The sequence below is a fragment of the Myotis nattereri genome (genome assembly GCF_964212035.1).
Source record: "Myotis nattereri genome assembly, chromosome: X".
Lineage (NCBI taxonomy): Eukaryota > Metazoa > Chordata > Mammalia > Chiroptera > Vespertilionidae > Myotis > Myotis nattereri.
The window spans coordinates 86,846,558-86,863,962 of NC_138078.1; the positions used below are offsets into that span (position 1 = coordinate 86,846,558).

At 41.0% G+C, this 17,405-nt stretch overlaps 1 protein-coding gene across 1 annotated transcript in view; it reads left to right on the plus strand.

Moving 5' to 3' along the window:
- Positions 1-17,405, plus strand: part of DIAPH2 (diaphanous related formin 2) — a 940,956-nt gene that overhangs the window by 84,164 nt on the left and 839,387 nt on the right. Inside the window, exon 5 of the mRNA XM_081115447.1 lies at positions 246-266. Coding sequence (XP_080971573.1) covers positions 246-266 — 21 coding nt within the window. The remainder of the gene's footprint in view (positions 1-245; positions 267-17,405) is intronic.

Sequence of the window (17,405 nt, forward strand, 5' to 3'; positions counted from 1 at the left end):
AATTTTTTTGGGGGAAACCTTATTCCACAGACTTTACACATTTTTGAAATGTGGTAGAAATAAATACTGATATATATTTTTTAGTTTGTAGAACTAAAGTATTAAAAGCATGCATAGGGTTAGCTATTTACTAATTTACTAAACACTTAACTTTTGTAAAAAGCTTCTAATTACTAATACTGTTGCTGTTTGTTTTTGTTTTTTGTTTTACACCATAACCACTCTTCATCGACCACTGCATGCAGATAGTTGGAAGTAAAGTTACGGTGAGTACAAAAGATGTGTTTTACCCTTAGATGTGAATTTGTGCTTTTTGGAATTGAGTGACTTTTGCTTATTGTATTTTATATGCTTGGTTTTTCTTTTGGTGTATATTTTACCAAAGCAGTGAGATGAATATTATGATTGGGTGGTTAAAATTTAGCTATGATAAGTATTTTTTCTGTGGTCTTGGAAAATGTTTTAGAACTAGAACACGCTTGTATATTTTGTCTTAGAAAGTTTTACTTTATTTTTAGAATTGTGCTTGTGTCAGTCTTTATGATTCTGATAAAATTGCATGTTGTATCTCAGTCTCTCAGGATGGCGGGGAAGGACTCCTAAAATGTTGGTTTATGTGACCCGGAATTCTTATTAAAATGCCTCGCAAATCACTGAGCACATAGCGTAATGAAAACAATCCTTGATGTTCAGGCAGGAGGTCTAGGTGCCTGTCTTTGTTGGATACTACTAATGGGCTCTGTGACTTTGGGCAAGTCATATAATTTCACTGTGACTCAGGTATTAAATAGATAAATTGAAGTGATTGGCTTATCTTTTTAAAAAATAGTTTATTGGTTTTTAGAGAGAAAGGGGTGAGAGAGAGAGGAAACATTAATGTGAGACCGTAACATCCATCAGTTGCCTCGTGCATGCCCCCTACTGCAGGGGATCTAGCTGCAACCCTGGCATGTGCCCTGGCCAGGAATGAGACCAGCAACCTTTTGGTGCACTGGACGATGCCCAACCAACTGAGCCACACTGAATAGGGCATATTATCTTTTAAGACTCTGTTGCTGTCTTTTAAAAGTGTTCTATTCAAAGCACTGTATTTCAATGTTATAATTACGCTAGAGGCCTGGTGCATGACATTCATGCACTGGGAGTGTGGGGGTCCCTCAGCCTGACCTGCACCCTCTCCAATCTGGGAGCCCTCAGGGGAGCCCTCTCCAATCCGGGAGTTTCTGTCTGTCTTTGAAATCATATGAGCGAATTGTCTGAGACCCCAACTCAGTTTGGTTTGTTGCTCACAGAATAATAGAGGCATTTTTTTTTTCTTTGCTTCATTGGTGGAGATGTCCTGGAAGTTTTAGGATATCTTCCCTTTAATTTTTCCTAGACACTCTGATTTTACTTATGTCTCTCACCTTTGCTTTCCCTCCATCCCCCACCACAACAGTAACTTGCTCCAGGCTCACTTTGCTCTAGTATCTAGGAGATCCGTCTGCCACCAGAACTACGATTCCCAGCATTCCTGGTGCTCCCTGCGCTCTGGGCTTCAGCTTCAGGTCCTGGGGCTGCCACCAGAACTACTATTCCCAGAATTCCTGATGCTCCCCCTGCTCTTGGTTTTCCCTTCCTGCTCTGTCTCTGTCCCATGGCCTCCCACTCTGCCAAGTCCTCCAAGCCGCTGGCACTCCAGCTCTGCTCTCTGCCCGGTGGCTTGGGGGGGGGCATGGCTCCCTCGGTCACTGGGAGCAACTGAGGGAGCCACATCCCCCCCAAGCCTCTGGCTCTCCTGCTTTGCTCTCAACCTGGTGGCTTGGGGAGAGCAACTGAGGGAGCCACGTCCCCCCAATCTGCCAGCTCTCCTGTTCTGCTCTCTGCCTGGCTCCTCTGTATGCAAATTAACCTGCCATCTTTGCCGGGTTAATTTGCATACTCACTCCTGATTGGCTGGTGACCATAGTGGAGGGTTGGTCAATTTACATATGTCTCTTTTATTATATAGGATGATACACTATTGCATAATACACCAAAATGCCCTGTATTGTAATTGAGAGCTTTCTGTAATCACCTTGCCTTCATGACTAAGCAATCTGTAGGAGGAAACATCTTTAACATCAACATGTACCATGGAATCTAGAATAGTGAATGTGTCTAATATTTGTTTTGCTTTAAAATTTTGCTTTCTTCTTTTCCCTTTTGTAATTCAAAGTGACATCTAGGGGGGGAAAGCCATCAATCTTTCAGGATAATTGAAGAAATCAGCACATATTTCATTAGTGCTTGTTATGTGCCAAGAACTGTGCTAGATGCATTGATGACTGGAAAATAAGAATGAGATAAGACCTTTTAGTTTCAATAATATATGTTGAAATAATTAAACCTTCCATTGAGCATGCTGATTGTAGGTGTACAGCATGTCCTCGAGTAACGTTGTTTTGTTCAGCATTGTTTCATTATGACATTGATGAGATACTATAGGAACTTAACTCTTGTTTATATCAATTAGTCTGTGTTAAAATTTGTTTCATTATATGTCATCTCACTTAAAATTAAAGTTTCCAAGAACCTATGGATGATGTTAAATGAGGACGTATTGTAATAGAAATTCATATGCAGGAGAGAGAAGTAGGGTTAGAGTAATTAGAGAAAATTCCTTGAAAATTTCTGAACTTAAATTGATGGCTGGGAGTGGACTAGGGAGGGGAGACTATGGAAGCTACCAGATTAGGGTAGTAATATTCAATGCAAAAGTTTAGAGGAAGAACCAAATCGTGTTGGGGGTTGGGGCAGGGAAGGGGAAAGCAAGAGATGAGGCTGAGTTTGCTAGAACAAAGAATGTGTACTGCAAAGAATAAAAAATCAATTTGAAAGAGGATCTCAAAGTCCTGGCAGAATATTAGAAATTAGTTTGAGCTAAGTTCAGCAGGGTTTAAGAAAAATAAATTTGATAGTAGGTAGGCTGGATTAGGCAAATGGTTCTCAAACTTGAAAGTGTAACAAACTGCAGTTTTTGTCCTTTATGGGGATACAAGAACTCTGCATTTCGTACCAAGCACCACAGGCAGTTCTGTTAAGGTAGGCTGTGGAGCACACTTTGAGAAATGCTGGATTATGATGGAGAGAGATTTGTTCGGGGGGCTACCCAGGAGACGTGTGTGTGAGTCAGTGAGGACCTGTATTGTACTGCAGGGTAGATTTAGATGGGTGGGGTTAAATCATGGAGTTTTGTGTGATAAAGGAATCTTGAACTTATTTGAATGTGAGCAGGAGCCAGCCTGTATTTCTGATCTTGGCACCATAAACAATCCAATGGCCTATGCTAGAAACCAGTGAAATACTACAGATTCCACCACATCCAATTACCAACTTCTATGACTGTTTTCTCTAAGTAACTCTTAACTCTCTCCCCTAATAACCTATACCACAGCCCCCTTAGTTCAGAGTCATCATTTCCCACACCAGTAACTGCCCTGCCTAGTGCGTAGTCTCCCAGTCTTTGTTCTCTCATTGGGCTCCTGCATGTTCTACACTGTGACCAGAGATCGTGTTTCCCTCTTAAAACTTTCAGACGGCTCCCTCTTGGCCTTTGTGACCTTATCCCTGCATCCTTTCTAATTTCATCTCCAGCTGCATAGTACATGTGCCTGCCATCTGGCTATATAGCAGCTCTTAGAAATTCCTTAACATCCTATTCTTTAATACTTTTAAATCAAGCATATTCTATTTCTTTGAGCTGGAATGCCCTTTTCTTTTCTAACTTGCCCAGCAAGCTCCTAAATATCTATTCAAATTAAGCTTCATGTCAATCTTCAGAGAAGCTGTCCTAGATAACTCCTTCCTTCCCATAGCACTGTGTATATAACTGTATTATAATATTGAACATATTTTAATAAATCATTTATACGTCTTCCCCAATGAACATCGCTCCTGCTCTCAAAACGCTAGGTCTAATGGGGAAGACAGACAGGTAAACACAATAAAGGCAGGGTCTGAAGATGCAATGTAATAAAAGTTGCAAAGTGGCAGGCCAATAGGCTGTATATGGTTCATGGAAAAGTTTCATTTTGTCTGAGAATGTTTAGAAAGACAGTATGAGATGGGTGTTATGATTGATCTGCAATATAAACTATTTCATATCCATTGTTTATGACCTGCTTCTCACACTGGAGTTTGCAAACCCTGCGATAAAGGAAACCATAGGAATCAGCTTCCAGAGGAAGTGATGAGGGATTAGTTCTACAAGTTTAGATGGGAGGCGTCCCTAAAGGGAGATGTTTTTGTTGTTGTCTTAAGACTAGAGAGAGGAGTGGACAAATAGTATTTACAGCCACTCTGGTGAAAGTCAGGTACAAATGGCCTTAACTTTCATGGTCTCATTAATTTTCAAAAGAGGAGAATGTTTGTTCATTGATAAAATGGGCAGGTTAGAATTTCATAGAACTGTTGCAGAGAGAAGAATTTCTAGAATAACCACCTTAAGAATCATAGTTACCTAGAAATTACATACTTTGGTCAAAAAAGTGAGTGATAGAGAAGCCAGAATGAAATTGGAAAGGTGGAATATGTAATGAACGGGTCGGCCTGACCCTGTCTTTCTTTTGTCTCTTCGGTGTTGACCAGGAGCTGAAATGGAGGCATTTGAGGCCCTCCTGATCTTGAACTACTGCCACTTGTGCTTTTCACTCTTCCCCTTTATCAATTTTACTTTAAAAATCAGGCTGCAAAACTGCCTGTTACCTTAACATAACCAACCTCTCAGCCTCATGTAGTCTTGCTTCTGACTTTGCTCATCTGATTTTTTTGTTTTATTTTGTTTTGTGTGTTTGGGGTTTTTTTTCCATGGAACGTTTCCCATCGTTTGTCCACATTCTGCCCCTCCTCTATGGCTCTTCCATGAAGCCTAGCCTGAGTCCCACCTCCATCCCCTGCTCCCGATTTCTACCTAACAATTTCTCTGAAATTTTGTAGCACTTTCTTTTCTTCTATCTCTTACGGAATCACTTTCTACCTCATCTTATACTTTCTATTACATTTTATGTTCCTTAAGGGCTTCTCTTATAATACTCCTATTTTACTTTATAGCAGTGATTTTCAACATTTTATGTCTTATGGCACACATAAACTAATTACTAAAATTCTGCTGCACACCAAAAAATATATATTTTTGCCAGTCTGACAAAAAAAATAGGTGTAGTTTTGATTCATTCACATCAGATGGCTATTGTTGTGTTGGATGTTGTCATTTTTAAATTTGACAATCCTAGGGTAAAGAGCTCAGTGCCCCCAACTAAATAGTCAGGTACTGCATGTTTTATTTTATTTTATTTATTTATTTTTAAATATATTTTATTGATTTTTTACAGAGAGGAAGGAAGAGGGATAGAGGGTTAGAAACATCGATGAGAGAGAAACATTGATCAGCTTCCTCCTGCACACTCCCAACTGGGGATGTGTCCGCAACCAAGGTACATGCCCTTGACCGGAATCAAACAAGGGGCCCTTGAGTCCGCAGGCTGATGCTCTATCCACTGAGCCAAACCGGTTAGGGCGATACTGTATGTTTTAAAAATTCTCAAGGCACACCAGTGTGCTATGGCACACTGGTTGAAATCAATCACTGCTTTATAGTAATATATGCCTTGAATAATACTGTCACTCTATGGGTCTGTCTTTTTATTACTGTAGTATAGACTCTGTGAAGGGATGCATGGGTTTACAGGCAAATAGACCTGGGTTCAGATTCCCATTCTATTATATACTAGCTATGTGACCCTAGATAATTTACTTAACCTCTCTGAATCTCAGTGTTCCCTTCCATAAAGTGAGGATAATAGTACTAAATTCAGGATGGTTTTGGATCTTACTGCTTATATTTAACATATAAAGAAGCTTGCAAATAGTAGGTCTAAATTATATTTTTTGTTAAGTATATTTGATTCTTCAAAAAACTTGGTATGGAAAACATAAAAACAGGAAGAGGACACAATAATATTAGATAAATATTAGATGAGCTGCCTTTTTTATTGGTGAAGTATTCAAGGTGTGTGCTATTTGATAGCACTTATTTTGGACCAAGAATGGTGAGGAGGGTTAGCTGGATGGATAAGAGAGAATGCTTCACCTGCTTATTGGAAGCTATGTGTTATGTGGCGTAGATTATTGTTGAGCTTTGAGAAAAAATTCATATGTGGTCTCAAGATAATATTCAGAAAGTTATTTTAAACATTTAGTAAAATAGTTGAATACTTGTTATGGATACGATCTCTGCAGGGAAATGATAAAATATCTTCCTGTAGATATCTTAAAGTGGCAAAAGAGAATTTGGAATAGAAAGAACTGAATGGCTTTTTTAATAGCTTCTAATTCTAAATAACTGTTGTACAACTTTTTGAACCAAAATATATTGTTTTTATTATTTAGTAACTCATTGCATAAAGCAGATTTAGAAAACAGGGAAAATGGTTGATTTGATTTCACTGCAAGCTAAGAAAAATTTATCCACAGATTGAAAAATCCCTATTCCTCTGTGGGGGAAAAAAGAAAGAATTGACATGATTACACACGGTAATTGGAAAATAGAATTATAGTGACCAGACCTTACAATGTTAAATATAAGGTAATTTAATGACATAAATAATTGAGTGCCTACTGCTGCAGTAGGATGTTTTTTGGGATAGTGTTTGTGTTGGCATTAGAAAGACCTGAATTTGAATCTCTGATTCAGCACTCATTCATTCCCTGTGATCTTGTTAACCTCTCTGGCCACAGTTGGCATTCTTTTCTGAACAAAGAGTTACTGGTTATCTATTATATGCCAGATACTATTCTAGGTGCTCATATGATGAACCATAATGGCAAATAAAATGATTCCAATATTTCAGGTTTCTGAGTAAGTATAGGATCAATAGTATAACCCTTGTCCTATGTGAAGATACAGGCAGATAAAAAATATGAAGGCTCCATTAGCATGAAGGTAGTGAAGGATTCAGCCATAATTTACATCTCGAAAAGTGTGAGTAACAGAATTGAAAGTGAAATTGCTCATGGAGTTTACATTCTAGCTAGGAAGATGGACAGTAAGACACATATCAAATATGATGGCAGGTAGTGGTAAGTGCTACAAAGGAGGGGGGGAAGCAAGGTGAGAAAGCTGTGATCAGGGCTGTGTTATTATTTTAGACTAGGGGCCCAGTGCACGAATTCATGCACCTTGAAAAGAACTGTGGGCCATGAGGCTGAAGTGGGCACAGGGGCGGGACTCGGCCCCTCCTCCACGCCTCTGCCAGACCCCTCCCGCCATGGCCCCTGGTCCTCTGTGTGCCGTCAGCCCCACTCCTGCCACCACTGCTTCCATGTGCTGACAATGCTGGCCCCACTCGCACCCGCTGACGGCACCCAGTGATTGGGACTAGCACCAGGCGCCGGCAGCAGGTGTGAGCAACAGCTCCAGCGCTGGTTGTGGGTGCGAGTGGGGCCGGTGCCAGCAGTGAGTGGAAGTTCTGGGCAGGAATGTGGCATGTGGGAGCAAAGAATTTTCAGTAACCACCATAGGCTCACCTTGATGACAATAACTGGCGCCCCACTTTGGTCAGGCACCCCTGCTCACCTCCACCATCCCACTGCAGCTGACGCCCTCCATGTTCCACGCTCTGCCACTTGCTGCCAATGCCAGCCATGTTTTGCATGCGCCCCCTGATGGTCAGCGCATGTCATAGCGACCGGTTGTTCGGTTGTTCTGCTGTTTGGTCTATTTGCATATTAGGGTTTTATATATACACTAGAGGCCCGGTGCACAAAAATTTGTGCACTCGGGAGGAAGTGGGGGGCCCTCAGCCTGGCCTGTGCCCTCTCGCAGTCTGGGACCCCTCGGGAGATAACGCCCTGCTGGCTTAGGCCTGCTCCCAGGTGGCAGAGGGCAGGCCCAATCCCTAGGTGCAGCCCCTGGTCTGGCTCAGAGCAGGGCCGATTGGGGAGTTGGGGCGCCGCCCCTGTCATGCACAGAGCAGGGCGGATTGGGAGGTTGCGATGCCACCTTCAGTCACGCTCAGGGTAGGGACGATTGGGGGGTTGGGGCACTGCCCCCTGTCACACTCAAGGCAGGGTCAATGGGGAGGTTGTGGCGCCACCCCCTGTCACGCACACAGCAGGGCCAATCTGGGGGTTGGGGCGCTGCCCCCTGTCATGCACAGAGCAGGGCCCATCAGGGGGTTGAGGAGCTCCCCTCTGTCACTCAGAGAGTAGGGCCGATAGGGGAGTTGGGGCACCGCCCCCTGTCACACACAGAGCAGGGCGGATCAGGGGTTGGGGCGCCGTCCTCTATCACGCACAGAGCAGGGCCAATCAGGGGGTTGGGATGCCACCACTCTCACACTCAGGGCAGGGCCGATGGGGAGGTTATGGCTCTACCCCATCACACAAAGAGCAGGGCCTGTGGGAGGGGTGGGGGTTGTGGCGCCACCCTCTATCACCCACAGAGCAGGGCCGATCAGGAGGTTGGGACACCGCCACTCTCACACTCAGGGCAGGGCCTATGGGGCAGTTATGGCTCTACCCCATCACACAAAGAGCAGAGTCCATGGGAGGGGTGGGGGTTGTGGCACCACCCTCTATCACCCACAGAGCAGGGCCGATCAGGAGGTTGGGGCGCCGCCACTCTCACACTCAGGGCAGGGCCTATGGGGAGGTTATGGCTCTACCTTGTCACACACAGAGCAGGGCCCGTGGGGGGGGGGGAGGGGGTTGGGGCGCCACACCCTGTCACACACAGAGCAGGGCCCATGGGAGGGGGGGTTGGGGCGCTGCACCCTGTGACACACAGAGCCGTAGGGCGATCAGAGGTTGGGGAGCTCCCCCCTATCAGGCACAGAGCAGGGCTGATCAGGAGGTTGGGGCGCCTTCCCCTGTCACGAACAGAGCAGGGTGGATAGGGAGGTTGTGGCCCCGCCCCCTGTCACACACACAGCCTCAGGGCGATCAGGGGGTTTGGGCGCTGCCCCCTGTCACGCTGATCCCGGTGCCAGAAGGCCTCTCGGCTCCGCTGATCCCAGTGCTGGGAGGCATATTACCCTTTTACTATATAGGATAGAGGCCTGGTGCATGGGTGGGGCTGGCTGATTTGCCCTGAAGGGTGTCCTGGATCAGGGTGGGGGTCCCCACTGGGGTGCCTGGCCAGCCTGGGTGAGGGGATGATGGCTGTTTGCAGCTGCGCCGCCATCTTGGCTGACAGTTAATTTGCATATCTCTCTGATTAGCCAATGGGAAGGGTAGCGGTCGTGCGCCAATTACCACGTTTCTCTTTTATTAGATTAGATAGGTAGGTGAGTTCTCTTAGCAAATGGCATTGAAACACACATGAATGAAATTGGAGAGAGCCATGAAAATATCTCAGGAAGAGCTTTACAGGCCAAGAAAACGTTAAGCGCCACAGCTTTGAGTCAGGAGTGTATTTTGAGTAGTTGAAGAATAGCAAAGAAGTGGCCATGTCTGGAGTGGGGTGAACCATGGGAAGTACGGGGGTATTCATTAACCAACCTGAGAGTTAGTGAAGGTGACTGAAAACACAGGTTAATCATAGTAATGGGTAACAAACTTGGAAAGGTGGGTTCAGGCCATTAGAAGGGATATGCCAAGGAGTTGTGAGGAATCCCAGAAGGTTCTGAGCAGTGGGATGACAAAATCTGATCTGTATTTGGGGAAGTGTAATGGAGGAGTGGAAATTGGAAAGGTTAGGGAGCTCAAGCTGGGGGTTGTTGAAGTAGCTTAAATAATAAGACCCTGAACTGGAGAGTGCTTAGGAAGAACTTAATGGAGGGTATGGATGAGAGAGAGGGAGGTTGTGGAAGTGGAATATCTTAGCCTCAGCAAATGATTAAGAAGGGCAGAGGAGATGTGTGATTCAGCAGTGACTGAAATTTCAAGCATGAGTGACTGGAATGATGGTGACTTGAGCATTCATAGAGAAGGCAGGAGCAATACTAAGTTTGGAAGAAAAGAAGATGAGTTCAGCCAATCAGGGAGAAAGGAGTAAAAGAAAAAAATAGGAATTAAGTTATCACCATGCAAAAACATGTTATTAGCACTTATACCATTAAGAGTAGAATTTTATAGTTAGATTCTCTGTTTCAGGCTCTGACTTTTACTATTTTAAATATGCTCTCTGCACATTGCTGCTGAACATAATGTTGTTTATCATCCTAATGCCATTTACCTGTTTATAAACCGAAACTTAAGTATCTGTACTAGGCAATGTAGGCCATGTGTATTTCAGTTGGCTCAATGGACCCTGATAGAAAAGAGCTAATTATTTTGTTTTCTTACCACATAAGCAATTTTAGATAATTGAGATGTCACATTTGTACCTTTTGCTGTGTTTCTAAATAATCTGAATTAAGAGGACAACCGCATTATGGGTGAAGGTTAGATACAGATGTGTGTTTCTTGGTCCTAATTCGGGCGTGTGAATCACGGGCACTGATTGAATGAATATTGCAGAACCTTTTCCTCAAAACAGAGCCAAATGAATCTGTTTCCCAGGCTGATGAAGGTCATACTGAAAGAAAGTTCCTGGTAAAAGTATCAGTTTATGGCCAAGCTCAAAGTAATAAATTAAAAATGCTACTGATGTTTTCCTTATTATAAGCCACTAGTAATCATAATATTCATAAAATACCACCAAGTGTGACAGTATGTATTTGTAGGTTGAGCTGCTATTACATTATTAAAGTTTTATTAGTTTATTGATCAAATAGTATCATAATGATTTCTTCATGTAATGTTACATTTGTGTCAGGCCAATTATTTGGATAATCCTGTGACAAAAGATAAAATCTTCTTTGCCTTAAAAATATATATATATATATATATATATATATATATATATATATATATATATATATATAGTCCAGAAGGGGGAGACAAAACACTGGTTATTGAAGCTTGAAGTAGCTGCTGCTTCATGATAAAACATGGCTTTCTTGCTCTCCAATTTGATTGTTTTTTCTTATGAGTTTAGAAATTGTAGGGTAGCTGTTACTGTAAAATATTTAGTTTTATGGAAGTAACAATTCTGTTTAAAATCTAAATTCAATCAGAATAAAATAATCAAGGCAATTATTTTTAACTATTATATATAAAGTAGAATAACTCATTTGGTAATCAGATGAAAATAAGACATCAGACTGTCTAATGATGGTATATTATAAGTGATTTTTTAAAAATAGCACAAGCACTATTAAAGTTCCAATTTCGGTCTTTTCTAATTTCACATTCATTATGTGCAAGGAGTAGCTACCTTCCCATTTCCTTATGTGTTAATACTGCAAACCAGCTCGTATATTGTATTTGTTTTGGATAGGAGAATCTGCCTGTGTTTTGAAAGGTTTTATTATTTAACTCTCCATTCATTCTTAGAACAATTTCTTACCATTCTCTCTTTCCAGTGCATTGTCATAAATTACATTATTTAATCGTGCCAGATTAAATTCATTGTTTAAGGAATGCTAAGATAGTGCAGATTATAAAATATTAGCAAGTCATCTTACCTTGGGCATTTGGAAACGTCTGAAAGACAGTCTGAATGTTGAATTCCTGTTTAGACATATATTTTGTAAATTGATTGTATTAATATTTATGGGTATGGGGTAGTTATGTTTTATAATATATCCTGATATTAAAAACAAAAAAAAATAGACTTTTCATGTAGGATTCTGCACTGAAAGTTTATTTTCTGTATACTTTGTGATCATGTTAGAAGTTTCTATTGATGATATTTCTCTGTGTGCATCATCAGGTAAACGAATACATTTAAAATCTGATGCTTGATTTAAGACATTTAAAATGAATGTAGCCATTATTTAGTATTGCATCAATTTTTTAAAAAAATTTTAACTATGGCAAAAATATTAATTGGCCATATAGCACGAGATAATTATATACAAGTGGGGTTTTTTTGAGTGTGTGTTTGCTTTTGTTGTTAAGTAATATAGTCTCTAAGCTATGTGTCCTTTAAATGCTCTGCAAAATTTGCTATTGCCATTAGAAAACTTAAGTGGCATACATGCCACAGGAAGATTTTTTTTATGAGGCAATGCTTTCTTGATCCAGGTAGTCTTGTCAGCATTGGAAAAAGTGAAAATAAAATTAGGATCACTATTAAAGGATCACTATCTTACCTTACTCTGTATCAGACTTTGAGCTTTTTCTTACATATTTGATTCCATTTCCCATTTTAGTTAATCAAGTTTGTTTTATCAGCTTATTGATTAGGACAGGACTGTTAGCTCCATTGAATGGGATAAGGGCAGAGTAGGATCATCTTTAAAATGCCACCTTAGATTTATAAAGTGCTTTAGAGTTTTTAAAGTCCCATCATGTATTTTCTCATTTGAGCTACATATCACATGTATTTCTGTAGGTTTGTGCATCAATTGTTCAGAAAGACATTGCCTCCATTTCCATATTCCTGGGGTCTGGCCTTATCCCATGGAATTTTTTTGAGTGGTATATACTGGTCAAGGTATTTCCCACCAGTGGTCAACAGGTATTCATAACGAATTAGTATCCAATTTATATGCTTGTATGAAATGCGTTGTGGGCTTGCATCTCTAAATAATGGTCATGTGACTAAGTAACATTTAAGTTTTTTTTTTGTGTGTGTGGTTTTTTTTTTTTTTTTTTTTTTTTTTTTTGCTGTGGTCTCCATAATTCAGATACCAGGAGTACTACATTGATTACATATGCTATTATAGTTGCAACACAATTACCTATCAGAACAATAAAGAAAACAAAAGCATCAATTAAAGACACCAAAAGCTTTCTGAGTTTAATTATTGTCCTGATCTGTTTGTAAATTTTTACTAACCTGTCATGGTTCCTCTTTTCAATGCATTTGTGGTCTAAGAAGAAAATAATTGTTGTGCAGTGTGATTCTTGTGCTCTGGCTAGAATAACTACTTTGTAAGCTTTAGGTAAATCATTTATTTTCATTGATGATGATGCTTTTTTGGCAGGGTGGTTTTGTAGTCAAAGAGCTGTTCTGCAAAGTGTGATTGGCAACTGTATCCTAGATTTTTTTTTTTGGTGTGTATATCTATTCATCTGTCTATCCTCTCAAAGTTAAATGAACTTAATGTAGGTTCCTCTATGTTTGAAAAGTGAGAAATCTTAAGAGAGCTGAGACTTTTTCTCAAGATTAAATTTTTCTTATTATGTGGAAACCTTTTGGTTAGAATGAGAGGAGGCATGTTATGGGTTGAATTTTGCCCCCCAAAATGCATATGTTGAAGCCCTATCCCCCAATACCTCAGCATGTGACTGTATTTGAAGGTAGGGTGTTTAAAGTGGTAAAGTTAAAATGATGCTGTTCGGGTATGCTTTAATCCAATTTAACTGTATCATTTTAATAAGAGGAAATTTGGACAAAGAAACACCAGGGGTAGATAGACCATTTGAAGACACAGAGGGAAGGCTAAGGAGAGAGGCTTCAGAGGAAGACAACCCTGCCGATACCTTGACCTTGGACTTCTAGCCTCCAGAACTGTGAAGAAAGAAATCTTGGTTGTTTAAGTCCAGCCATGGGCAAACTACGGCCCGCGGGCGGAATCCGGCCCGTTTGAAATGAATAAAACTAAAAAAAAAAAGACCGAACCCTTTTATGTAATGATGTTTACTTTGAATTTATATTAGTTCACACAAACACTCCATCCATGCTTTTGTTCCGGCCCTCCGGTCCAGTTTAAGAACCCATTGTGGCCCTCAAGTCAAAAAGTTTGCCCACCCCTGTTTAAGTCACATCCTCTGTGTTTTTTGGTTTGTTTTTGTTATGGCAGACATAGCAAACTAATGCAATATATAGTATTCATTCTATTGTAATTGATACTTCATAATAGCTAACTTCTATAGTTAACTTAGTGTAACGCTAATTGCCAAGAACTGTGCTCAGCAAATTCCATGTAAAAAGTAACTTAATCTTCATAACAGTTATCACCCCCATTTTATAGATGAGGAAAGTGAAGCTTAGAAAAGCAAGTGCATTGTCCTGGGTTGCACAGTAAGTGGGGGAGCCAGGACTCGAATCCAGTCAGACTGACTTCAGAGCTTGGCCTCTTAACCAAAACCCGAGAACTGAGTGGCTTCCAGGCTGTTGTGGATAATGATCATCACCATGGGTGCTTATCTTTTCTAACATTGTTATTATTTTGTCCTTCACTGATTGCTTCTCCACCAGATGGACATGCTAATAGTCATACCCTCAACATAGAGGGAGCCCGCCTGTGGGAAAGCCGTTCTGTCACATGTTGCTCTGTGGGACAAAAATGACTGAGCAGACATGGTCTGTGTGCTCTCATAGCACACATTCCCAAACAGGTAACATCAGCTCAGATAGCATGCTGAACAGCTTAAATGTGAGGAAAGGGATACTGCTGCTTTATGACCCAACATAAGTATTAAAAATAATCCAATTTTTAGCAATGGCCTTTACTTACTTTTAAGCCATTTTCCCTGTTTCTAAAATTGATTAAACATTGTGCCTCTTCAAGTTTTATATCACTGCTGTTCACCTTTCTTGTGCACTCTCTCCTTATAATTAATTTCAGTTAAATATTAGTTTTGTTTAATTAATATTGTATAATTAAAATGCATATAAGCTCTCAAAGATCAAGGACTATGTCTTCATATACCTTAGACATTTAAAAATACACTAGGCTTGCCTGGCCGATGTGGCTCAGTGCCTGGCTGGCATGGCTCAGTGGTTGAGCATTGACCTATGTACCAGGAGGTCATGGTTCAATTTCCAGTCAGGGCATATGCCCGGGTTGTGGGCTTGATCCCCAGAGTGGGGCGTGCAGGAGGCAGCTGATCAGTGATTCTCTCATTATTGATGTTTCTATCTTTTTCTCCTTCTCTCTTCCTCTCTGAAATCAATAAAAATATTTTTAAGAAATAAAAATACACTAGGCTATAACAGTAATAAAATAATTGAACATCCTTTTGTTTAGTCTCTACCTATTCACAGTTCCTCTGATGGTGAACCGTACATAAACTGAAATCCGAAAGCTGCTTTTATAAAGCTTGTCAAGAACAGAAGTCCTCTTCTGTTGGCAATGCAATCCAGCATCTTAAAATCATATTTCTGTCAAGAATAAACTAAATTTCTCCCATGACAGTTCAGGTCCCTTTCCTCTTGAGACGTTTCCTACTTTCACTGAGAATGATTGGCCATCATCACCCATGCAATCTCTCTTAGATTGAAGTGGCCCTTCAGCTTCTTCTCCCACTTGCTTTAACTTTTCCATATAGTTCTGCATTCTTTTCAATTGGTGGAGGACTGTACAGTTTGGGGCCTCAGATCTTTAAGTGCTACTTAATGATACACCCAATCTATACGCTCTTATTCTCATTTTACTCAGTGTGTGTGTGTGCGCGTGCGCAGGGGCCATCTAAGTTCCTTAGTTGTAGTGGTGACACTGTTATAGATAGTGATTGTGATTTTTCTGTATAGATGTTGAAAAATACTGAAAAATACTGAGAAGCCCTCTCCCCCTCTCATTTCCCCCCATTATCTAGGAAACTCCAAAAGCTAGACAGATTCTGGATGTTCACCTGGAGTTTTTCTCCACTTGTTCTTGCTCACAGCTTGGTGTACAGAGTGAATCATACCCATAGGGGAGCCACCACATGAAATGGTTGTTTATAGCATAAATTATCACATAGTGAAAATTATAGTGTTTGGCCTCAGAAGACCTGGGGTTTGGCTCATGACTCTCTTTCTTAATGGCTGAGTGATTTAGGGATAAAACACCCAACATTTTGTGAGTCCAAGTCTCTATTTTTTCCTGCTCTGCCATCCTAACAGAGTTATGAAGCACTTTGTAAACTGAAAAGCACACTATACATTGAAATGATTGTCATTGTAGTTCCTAATATATATATTTTTTGGAAGAAAATGCTGAACCACAACTACCACCAGCTTATAGTGCCACATGCGCGCATGTGTTCCTTCCTTCATTACTCAGTGTCAGTTTAGAAGCCATTTAGAGGTGTAACCTTTGTAAAAACTCAGGTCTTCTCAGAAGACTGCATTTAAAGCTACATCTTTATGACATACACAAGCAGCCATGAGGATTAGCCCTAATCCTCTATCTAGATATTAAAATATCTGTACTTTAAACGGCACAGCCACGGTATCCTTTTCTCATTTTATTTGAACTCTTTTCTTCATCTGAATATTGTATATGATCTACAAATTATATACAATAACTACTTCCAAACTAAGGTCACACACATTCAGGAATGGGGAAGTTTCTGGAATAGTATTTTAAGATTTGTGATAGTAGGAATTTGGCTTTTTTTTTTTTTTAAGGTAGTACTAAATGTTTAAGTCAAAAGGCCATGTTTCTTTGAAATATATGTTTTAAATTAAATATACGATTTAAAGCAAACCCATTTCAACTTTGTTATTGTCATTCTAAGAGTATACAGTACATTTCAGAAAATTTGATAATGCAGCTAAGGAGAGAGTATTAAAAAAAACACACAAAAAAACACAACACCTTCCTATACCCCTATAACCCTGACATAAGCCACTGTTAGGAATTTGGTACTGATATCCACTCACCTCTCTGCTGCATAGTTATATTTTTACCATGGTTCCTACCACTCTTCATAGCTATACTTCCCCCTCAGAATTGCATCCATATTTTATGATGAGGCAAACTGATACAGATAATTTTTGGTAGATTACAGCTTCTGATAGCAAAGTAGTATTTTTATCAATCCTAGTACCCTTACATCATTTCATTACAGTCTGGTTACTATGAACTCAATATCTAGAAGCATTCGATGCCTCAAATAGTTCTGGCATGATTTTATCTTTAGTAATGTTTGAGTATGTGAACAGCTATAGGCCATTTTTATGCTTAAAAAGTCTAATGGAAAGTGTTCATGATCTATTTCATTATTGGATGAACATAATACACAAATTGCTATCAAGATATGAAACCAATAAATGCTTGTTGTCTCCATAGGTATTTATATATAACTAGAGGCTTAGTGCATGAAATTCGTGCACTGGGAGGTGGGGGGGGGGTTGTGCCTCAGCCTGGCCTGCGCCCTCTCACAGTCCAGGAGCCCTCAGGGGATGTCCCAGGGGGAGCGGGTCTAAGCCATAGTCTGGCCTCCCGCTGTGGGAGGCAACCAGGCTGGCTGATCAGGGGAAGGTGCTGCCCCCATCACCCTGCTGCTGCCGCCGCCACCAGCCTCCCTCTGCAAGAGGCGACTGGGCAGCTGATCAGGGGATGGCACCGGCTGGCGCGGCCCCACCATTCCCCCATTGCCCGTCCGCCACCACTGGTCGCTGCCACCTCCCCCCCACCCCTATTGCCATCCCCTCCCTCTGCCCGCTGGCACATGCCTTGGCT